A 10934-nucleotide genomic window follows, 5' to 3' on the forward strand; every position below is an offset into this window, starting at 1 on the left:
TAGAAATTGGTATTGGTAGATCAGCAATGATCTTGATCTTATTCTGACCCACAAATATCTCATCTTCACTGATAATATGACCAAGAAAAGCCACAATTGTTTAACAAAGTTTATATTTAGAGAATTTAGCACATAATTTGTTCTCATTCAAAACCTATAGAATAGCATGCAGATAATCTATATGGTTGGCTTCATCTCTCGAATACACCGCGATATCATCTATGAATAAAATCACAAATGTATCCAAAAATTGTGTGAAAACTCTATTCATTAGATCTATAAAAACTTTTGGGTCTGGCCTTCTTAGCACTTATATTTCTTGTTTGGAAGAACTATCTGCACTGAGAGCCCTGAGGAAACATGAATACCTCTAAATTCTTCCTCTTCCGAAAGACCCTTACCTGTGTGTAGCCTATAAATCCAGTTCAATCCTCCTAGCCCACTCCACAAAACAAAATAATCTTTGATCCCAAGAGGAACCTATGACACTTATCCTCAACATTTGGAACCAACTAGGGGGCATATCTTGAAGGTATGGTGAATTCTACCTCATATTGCAAGATCGAACAATCACCCTGCAACAGCCTAATAAATGTGTCATGCATCTATCCCTCAACTAATAGTGGTATGAACTAGTTTCTAAATGTTGCCACAATCTCCTCCCACTACACCCAATTGGTTGGTTCTATCTCCAAACTTCTTCTGTAACTATTCATGCCACCATCTCTGAGCTCCCTTAAAGGCAAAAGTGGCAAGTGTACCCATCCTCTCTAGTGGATAAAACGACTCACCTATAAGCTTCCCCACTCTCATTAACTAGTTCTCAGTATCCACTGGACTTCCTCCAAAAAAGAGATGTAGCCTCATATCCTGAAACAACTTTAATTTTTTTTCCATTTGGCCTCCCCCACTAAAACTAGTCTGAGACTGAGAGTTCTTAATCATCTCAATCACTATAGTCATCATCTCAATATAAGCATCTATGTTCATGAGATATTTTGAGATGTATCAGTCCCAGTGTTACTCTATCTAACTTCTTCTAAATTATCCATATTTTTAAAATAACATATAAAAGATGATAGTTAGACACAACTAAACCCTTTATTAATATTATCTAGGAGCTAATTCAATCAACCTAATGACAACTTCTGATCATTATTCGAACCTAAATTCTCAGCTACCACTTTTGTCATGTCCCGGCTGATAGCTTAGAATTAACCAAGTCAGAAATTGCAGCTCGACCGTATTATCATTTCTTTTACGATTATACAATAAACCATTATAGCTTTCAATAATAAAAAATGTCACTAAAAAACACAAAATTATACTAAATTATATCATATTCAACCAAAGAAACAATAGTACAATATCAATCTAAATTAAACACTACAAGAAACTAAAACCATAACAAACAACCTGCTACTTAGTATCAGTAGTCCCCTAGTGAACTAAATCCATCATGTAAGTCATATCATTTAATATTTTATTTGAAAGAAACACATAATTTAAACAGTAAATTTAACACAACTTGGTAAAACAATACAATCTTATTATGTATTATTTAAGATATAAAAGTTATGCATGAATCTCAAAAAGAAACGTGATTCATTGATTAATCAAATTGTAATCTTTCAGTATAAATTAATACTTCCTATATCAACTTAACTATTTACCTTTCTAACATTTTATTAAAAATTCATATCAGGATTATCGTCATAACCAAAGACATCTTCAAAAACTCATAACCTTAGGTACCCTTAAAATTTTGCACCCGAAGGTAAATTTTTACCATTGACAATTCTTTTTTCGCACATGGTTACAATAGCGTCCCCAACTAGTACCATAAGAGGATGCATATTGATTGAATTTATCCTTATAAATTTTATTTCCTTTTTATTTTATCCATTTAAAGTCATTGAATAACCATTTGCCCTTCCTCATTATATTTATTTTCATTTCAAATATTCTTTAACTTTCAATATGCATATAATCAAAAAAGTAGATATTTTTTAAAGCAATAAAGCAATGTATACTTAAGACAATAAAGCAAGCCTTTTTTTATATAAATTATTAATTTAATACACATAAGAAAGCAATTACTCGTCTTTATTTTGAAGGAACTCCTTACAAGCTTAATCATCTACATCTTATCATCACCTTTTCTTTGAATCCATTTTTTTTGCCCAAACCACGATCGAAATCCTAATCCATTGAACCAAATTTTCTTTAATTCATAATACTAGTATATACTTAACAAAATTTTAATTAATTAAATAAAACATCTTATATCAATAAAACACCCACACTACTTCCCAAAATTTGCTCAGATCGATATTTCTTTTCATCAAGACCTTCCACTTATAATACATAATTTTAATTCATAAAATTTAATATTAATATCATGACATATTTAATTAACCAAATATATGTAAAGCCTTAAGCTCTAACATTAACCTTCTTCCAATATTTGGGTCGACCTCCCCCACATGAACTTCGCACGGAGGTTGTTTTCCTCTAATTCGAAGGTTCCAAATCAGATCACTGATATTCATTTAAAAATTAATTTAATATCATTTAATTAAACAAATAAAAAGTTCTTATAAAAATAAAACATACCAAAACCTTGTAGTCACGGTTCGGTTTAGCTCTCCCCATCTCCAAGACGGCTCACCCTTTCCTCCTTTATATTTCGCACGGAGGTTGTGTTCCTCTAATTCGAACCTTCCAAATCAGATCACTGATATTCATTTAAAAATTAATTTAATATCATTTAATTAAACAAATAAAAAGTTCTTATAAAAATAAAACATACCAAAACCTTGTAGTCACGGTTCGGTTTAGCTCTCCCCATCTCCAAGACGGCTCACCCTTTCCTCCTTTATATATCTCCATTGCCACAAATTATCCAGCACAAAACTATCATTTAAAAATATAAAATCATAGTAAATAACTCACAAAATTTTTAATTTTTTTAATTCATAACTCAATTATTATTATGCCAACAAAAACATAAAAACCTTTATCATACTAAGTGGGGTCGGCTACAAGAATCATTTTTCTCCATTACGTCCTATTTAGTGTCATATTTTCATTTAATTATAATAAATGAAGATCATTTTTTATACATAATGCCCAAGTCTTAACTAGCTCTACATCTTTCTTAACATAAGTCAGAACCTAACACATCTACTCTTCTAATTGAATCATCAGCTGGCCGACGTTCAGCACAATTATTATGAATGAAAAACATTTCCAGCATAATAGTTTGAAAATTATATAAGTGGAAAAAAAATCCATTTATCATACAAACTTTTTAATTTTTTAAATTAATATCTCACAATTATTTTTATTGAAAAATATTTCCAGTATAATAGTTTAAAAATTAAATGAATGGGGGAAAAATCCATTTATCATACACAGTTCTGATGGATACATTGTTTTTAAAAAAGTAACTAGCAGCTGATATGGACAAATGTAAGGTAAATACGTGCTCAATCCTGAAAAGAAAGTAGAAGGCATCCAAATTCTGGTTTATAATTCCAAAAAGTTATTTCACCTCAGAAGTCAAAGGCAGCTCAAGTCACCAAATAGGAGCACCAACTTCAACTAAAGGCCATTTCCTGAAGTATTTGTAATGTCTTCTCATGAACCTGCAAGGAGAGTTTAATTCATTCACTTGGCTTGAGTTTTGAAAGTAGTGGCACCAAGTTAATAATGAATACCCATTCCAAATGTTGAGCCGTGATGCCAGACACATTTCCTGCATATATTCCACCCAAAACCTACCAAAGCAAGAAACAGCAAAACAAAACCAAATAACATTTACAACGCAAGTGAAAATCTTAATCCTGAAACAAAACTGGATCACCTTGGTAACAGTCTCGAGGAACATGCCAGGGCGAACAGGACGTGGCTTACGACCCGATATGCTTCCCTTCAAAAGATCAAGAAAAAAGATTAGAATGCTTGTGGCACGATGCTTTAAAGGTGTGAACGATTTAGATATCTTGGATTTGTTGTTCAAAGCGATGGTGAATAGATGGGGATGTTAATAGTAGAATTCAAGTTGGTTGGTTGAAGTGGAGGAATGTTTCGGGCCTTTTGTGTGATAGAAAAGTACCGCTTAGACTGAAAGGAAAATTTATAAGACGGTGGTGAGACCTGCAATGCTCTATGGCGCTGAATGTTGGCCTTTAAAAGAGAAGCATAATACTAAGTTAAGTGTTGTCGAGATGAGAATGATTAGGTGGATGAGTGGCTTTACAGTTAAACACAAAATGTGAAATGGTTATATCCGTGATAGGGTTGGTGTAGCTCCTATGACGGACAAAATTAGAGAAACTCGTCTTAAATGGTTTGGTCACATTAAGCATCGACCATCTGATGATCCGATTAAGAGAGTAGATATTTTAGATTCAACTTACGTTAAGAAAGGCAAAGATAGACCTAGGAAGTCTTGGGCTTATTGTATAAAAAATGATCTTAATTTATTAAAACTAAATGAAAATATGACTCTAAATAGGATGCAATAGAGAAAAAGGATTCATGTAGCCGACCCCACGGAGTGGGATTAAGGCTTTGTTGTTGTTGTTGTTGTTGTTGCATGTAGCTTATGTATATAATAACGTCCTAACAAATAAGAATGCTTACGAACTGCTTCACGGTCGAAAAGAAAGAGGACAATTAAAGAATAAATCAGAGAAATCACAACAGACCCTTCCAGTTATTCCACCCAGTAACTGTTGCTGCAGGCCTCCAGAATCCCTGGTTTCACTTCCCATGTTGTCAGCACCTTCATCTTGGCCATGCAAGACATTTTTAATCATTATCTGGACATTCTTTGCTGGTCTTAAGGCAACCAGCTTGCACAAGAAGTTGACCTGCACGTAACATTGTAATTTTCCGTGCATTGTATTCAATTATATTGGTTATCTCATTGAAACATGATTCGAAGAATACATCAAGCGTGAAGAAAAATAGGTAAAAATGCAATGGAAGCTTAATTAAATACTTTATCCCTAGAGTTGATGCTTCCAGAGAAATAGAAAAACAAACAGAAATTGCTTGAGAAACAAATAGACCAAGGGACTGCCATTATTTGCTCGAAGATGCAGTATAATGTCCATTGAACAACTCAAATAAAAATGCATACAATAAGATATTGAAAACCAAACTAATCCGCCCAAAATGACCACGGATAAAGGATCAAGAAGATCTTTCTGCATCCATCCAAAACCATCAATTTGGGGCTGCTTACTTTTGGCTTCAACAGGGAATTCTCAGCCAACTTTGCAAGAAATCCTACCAAATGGTTTTTAGAGATGCAATCTCAATCCAGATTTAGCCTAGAGTATGGATTTTGCAAAGTGCTTGTGCACCCTTCTTAAATTAAAATTAGTCAGCATTTTTGGGATGACCACGTCTTCCAGATTTGGGAACTATTTTAAGCATCAAATGTGAATTTAAAGCCAGCTTAATTAAGTGTCCATTTGCGCCAAGAACAACATTTGATAAGTTTAGTGCTACCGAGCTATTTAGATAATAAGCTTAATTTGATCATATGAAAATAATATAAGTCTCAAAATGTTCCCTCATCTATTTGTATGTAACAAATTCATTCCTAGAGTATCACATTCATCTAATTGATACTGGAGTTAACTCAAACCATAATATAAATGCAAATATTATTTCTGAAATTCAAAAGGTTACAAACAAAACACTTGAAAACAGGAAAATAAAATAACCAGCACAAACAAGCACAACTAAGAGCCCGTTTGGGGCAGCATACTGGGGTGCGGCGGCCTTTTGAAAACGCCGCCGCACTGTTGAAAAATACATTTGCCCCGCATTTTGGAGCCGCTCTGAAACGCCGTTCTCCTTTTCCATAATAGGTGGGAATGCGGGATCGACCCCGCGTCCCGCGTCCCGCGTCTCCTTCTCGTGTTCGGGTAAATAATTCCTCTCATGCCCTTCTCTGCTCTCCCTCGCCCTCGACCTCGCCCTCCCCCTCCCCGATCTTCCTTCTGGTTCTTCACCCTCGCGAAGATCGACACCGTGTCTCCTTCTCGCCGGTCGTTCCACCTCATTTTGTCCCTAGCTGCTCCTTCATCCTTCCTTCGCCTCATATGAGGTATGTTTTCAACGAAACCCTCACTTTCACCTAGCTGCATGATCCTGTGGAAAGACGGCATCAATAGTCCGATTTCCCTGCTGCTTTTTTTCTTTTTTGAGATGGAGTTGCAGGCAATTTTCTAGTGGGTTTGCATGATAGATCTGAAACATTACACTTCATGATTTTGTTCGAGAATGTTGGTTTTACATTCTGCTCAGCATTCTTTAATACTAGACTTGGTGATCATACTTCAGTTGGTATATTTTTGTGTGAGGAGATGATCCATTGTGTTGAATGCTCGCACCCAATTTTTCTAATTTGAGCTTTTGGTGTTAAGTGTATACTTCCAGTGAGAATCAGAATTGTGGAGTGATCTTTTTGGATTATAACACCTGTGTTAAAGGATGGCATATGTTTGAATCCTTGTTGATTGTGGCAGAGCTGTTTGGAGAGTGGGGTTGGCTCTTGTCATCTTTCCCTGCCACATAGTCTTGAGCAATGTGTGGTTAATGCCGTTAAATTGTGTTTCCTCAAAGAATTGCTTCCAAATTGAAAATTTTCAAGATTTGCATTATAATTTTTTAAGTACCGTTGTGGCACATAGTTTATATCACTCATTTAATAGGATTTCTAAGCTATGTTTATTTTCTTGCTATATTTCCAAATATTAAAATGGTAAAACACATTGTGTCATCCTGGTTGGGACTCTTTCTCCTGATTCTGTACGTCAGTAAAGTGGGTTTAATCTTCACTGAAGTTTTGGTGTCAATGTGTTTAATTCTCTTGCTTTCAAATTCAATTGCACTGTCTTTTACATTATTGCTTCAGAACTAGCAACCTAATTAGTTGAAATTGGTTTAATATTTCTAGTATCATTTGGTGAGAGGAATAAATGGATAAGAGACAAGAGCCAAAATGATACTGCGATTGTTTGCAGGGGACCAAAATATTTCTAGGCTATATAAAATACTAATTTAGTCCCTGGACTATTTACATATGGACTAAAACAGTTCTTAGACTCTTTAGATGGGGACCAAAACAGTCCTATGGATGGACTATTTTAATTTTTATATAAAAAATTTGGTGACTACATTTGCCTTTTACATACTCTGGGATTATTTTGTATGCATTTTGTTCCATTGTGAATTTAGACTTTATGATTTTCATAAGAAGTTCGTTTCTTTCTTTTATACTTTCGAATATATCAGAATGACGTGTCTAAAATTTGTTTTTATTTGTTAGTTTTGGTTTTTTTTTATTTTTTTTGGGTGTCTGAGGTCAGTGATGAATAGTGAAAAATATGGCCTTATAGGTTCTTTTGGATGGTATGTTCGTTGTTGTTATTTAGTGTTGCATGTGTATTCCTAGTGAAGGCAACTGATATCCTCAATTCTTTTGAGTGCATCGGATTATGAGGATTTATTTGGATGACCTTCTTTGATGATATGCACATATGACACAGGGCAAACGTATCCTGTTGGTATTGCGTGTGAAATACTTAAGAAAGAAACTTAGATCATCTATTCTTTTCAGTGCTACGGTATATGAAAATCTACTGGATGAATTTTTTTTTGGTGATAGACACATGTAACCCAGTACGATCGTCCCTGTGGGTTAAAGGCAACCAAGAACTCATTTATTTGAAGGTCCACTGTCTCCTTGTAGTGACAGACGCTAGGGTTGGTGTAGTTACTTGTCTGAGACCGGGCACTCACATTTTTTTTAACTTATTAGTTCGATACGGTTTTCATTTAATTCTATTTTCTTGTAGCTATACATAAAATTTAATTTTTTAATCTGACAATTTGTTTCTTTTTTATCTCTCTAGCAACATGAACTCTAAGAATTCAGGGACCTGCGAAGTTGTGTTGTGGACTGCGGACTACCAGCTCCCTTACGTCACGCCAGCCTCACAGCAGTGGGAGACAGTTCTACAATTGGCACAGGGGCGTTTCAACTCGTTGCGGTTTCTTTTGTTGGGTTGACATTCCGACATATTGCACTGCCAACAGTGATCGGGATACGATGGTTTCCCAGGACGACAGTGTAGTTGATGGCAGGTATCTTCAGAGTTTTAAATGAAAAATTTTAATATTTTTAATTGTAGTTGTAATTATATTTATCTTTATTCTATTTCTTTTGATACTCACGAGAGAGTGAGCACTCTATGATATCTTTTTGAACTGATTTGTAATTGTTTGCGGCTTCTATTTTATCTATTTATGTGCCCATACAATTCTGATTCAAACAGTTTCACTAAACGGAGGCAGAATGATCATTTATCCAGCAATAACTGTCAATAACCTGTTTTGAATAAACTCCCCCAAATAACAAGTCAGCTTATCCTGATAATCTGCAGATTATCAGATTATCAGGATAATCTACTTATCAACATATTATATATAATCTACAGCTGTCCCAAACAGACCTTAAATGTATCCTGAAGTCTGTGGTGTTGCAGTTTAAGGGGCGTGTGTCGGCTATTTTTCTTTCGAAAATAAGATTTTAAAATTTAAATTTAAAATTTAATATATATACATATAATGTAATTTTAATTATGTGAAAATAGTATCCTTTATTTTTGAAAAATGATGAGTCCGAGTAGACCTCATATATCTAAAAATAGCTGAGCACAATACCTTAAATGATATATCATCTCGAAGGATGAACGTATCACTTATTGGTAGGCTTAACTATCTAAACTTAAAAGTTTAAGACTCTATTTTGTTCTGCGAAATTTATAGCCGGCAAATTCTCATATCTAATACACAGATCAGATAGGGTTTAGATTAATCTGGGTTCTTAAATTCTCTATAGGAGCAAACACTTATAGTTAATTACACCTTAGACAACCGAAGTCACCTAAGAAAACTCTCGATCATGATCAGAGGTTTCGTCTCCAAGAATTCAACGTTCAAGTTTCCACGATTGTTCATAGGAAAAGTTCAATGGGATGGGTTCAAATAGAAACAGTTATTTTCATAATCCAAAGGAATGAAAAGTAGGAAATGTCGAAGATACTGAAAGAGATTCAGTGACATCTCAAATTAATCTACGGTCTGACATTACGTCTTTGAAAGAGAAATTATTTGATGTTTCAGTCCTGCAAATTATTTAATGTGATGTTTCAGTCCTGCAAATTATTTAGATGTTCGTCATATGCAAATAGTCCGAGAAAATATGAGGGTTTATGTCATACTAAACGACGACCTTGGAATCCTAAAAAGAGTTAGGATTTATATTACACAACATGACTGTGCATTATAAAATCGTTGAAAGTCCTACAAGATAATGTGAGGATTTACGTTACGTCAGACAAACAACCTCGACGTCCTATAGGTATGTTATTTAAATTTATCGAGGTTCTGCATAAGCTCATCCTTCTGTCTTTGGTAGTTGTCTCGACCGTTGTCCAGAGATGAATCGTCAACCGACCACGCCGTCGTTTTGTTCTGAGAAGAGGGATAAAGAAAAGAGAAAAACCACGTCTCGAACGGCCTATCCTAGGAAATTGCACAAACATACTAGAAAGGTAGTAACTAAAGCATAAATACTAATAAATGTATACAGTACAACAAAGAACAGACAAAGAGACTATGATGTAGAATGTGGTAAGAAAATGCATTGGACATGTAGCGAAGTACAATACAGTACAAAATAAAAAGAAATATGTAGAAAATAAAGTACGAAAATTAAATAAATAAAAGCGTACCTGATCAAATTCTGCTAAAGCTTCAAAACAGATTGCAATTGTATGATATAAATTAGTTAGATAAACATTTGCAGATTATAAAAGAAAAGTTAAATGATGAGCATATGAAAGTCTCAAGATGGGATATTAGATTTTAATTTGGGGATAGGCTCAGACTAGATCTCTTTCTCTTTATCTCGATCCCACAGGCAACTGATATATCGAGGTCAACCTATCAACATCAACTAGAGGCCACCAACGAATCACCCCTATAATCAGCCAAAGTGTGGTGCACCTATACGTGAAATGTAGTATATGAACTCTTCAAAGTATGGTACACCTATACGTGAAATGTAGTATCTGAACTCATCAAAGTGTAGTGTATGTGTATGTGAAATGTAGTATCTGAACTCATCTGTGTATGTGAAATGTAGTATCTTGTGCTCATCAAAGTGTAGTGTATGTGTATGTGAAATGTAGTATCTGAACTCATCTGTGTATGTGAAATGTAGTATCTAAACTCATCAAAGTGTAGTGTATGAACTGCATAGTGTATGTGAGTGTAGTATCTATTTCTTGTGCAAGTGTAGTATCTGTGTAAAACTTGTAGTATCTGTTCTTTCCTAAATGTGGTATATGTGCAAAGATTTGTAGTATTTGTTCTTTCCTAAGTGTGGTATCTGTGAAAAGATTTGTAGTATTTGTTCTTTCCTAAATACCAATTCTCAGACACTTTGAAAGGGGTTAGAGTCGTTGACTATTTAGGGGTGAAAGGGCATCACACTAATTGAATATTGATTTTATATTTCAGCTACGAACTAAGCTGTCAAATGGTTCTTTGCATCATCGCCTGTTACCCCTCGTCTTGAAGTAATAGGTCACCTCAATATTTCATATGCTCATCCAACAGGATTTTGTATATTCCATATCAAGAGAAATGAGAGAAGTATCTATTTAAGCAAACATCCGCCTTCTACCTTTAGGTTCAAACTTTAAACATGTGCATATGATTGTTGCATATTCTATCAATTTTTCAAGGAGAAATACGTTGTTGCCAAGTTCAAACTTACGAAATTTATGTAAACAGGAAGCCAATTCCAACAAGAGATTAAAATCCAACAGCAAGAGGAG

General features: G+C 34.5%; 1 protein-coding gene across 3 annotated transcripts in view; it reads right to left on the reverse strand.

Moving 5' to 3' along the window:
- Positions 1–2821: 2821 nt before the first annotated feature.
- LOC110030310 overlaps positions 2822–10934 on the reverse strand; it is a 55094-nt gene continuing 46981 nt past the window's right edge. For 2 of the 3 annotated variants that reach the window (XM_020732961.1, XM_020732964.1), the window contains exons 6-9: positions 4716–4880; positions 3869–3934; positions 3723–3782; positions 3388–3650 (exon numbers count right to left, since the gene is read on the reverse strand). In XM_020732961.1, the coding sequence (XP_020588620.1) occupies positions 3603–3650; positions 3723–3782; positions 3869–3934; positions 4716–4880 (339 nt within the window). In that variant the 3' untranslated portion in view covers positions 3388–3602. Of the gene's footprint in view, positions 2917–3387; positions 3651–3722; positions 3783–3868; positions 3935–4715; positions 4881–10934 lie in introns of those variants that run through there. The other variant, XM_020732963.1, reaches the window with a different exon arrangement.

This window comes from Phalaenopsis equestris, unplaced genomic scaffold, assembly GCF_001263595.1.
Source record: "Phalaenopsis equestris unplaced genomic scaffold, ASM126359v1 Scaffold000697, whole genome shotgun sequence".
NCBI lineage: Eukaryota > Viridiplantae > Streptophyta > Magnoliopsida > Asparagales > Orchidaceae > Phalaenopsis > Phalaenopsis equestris.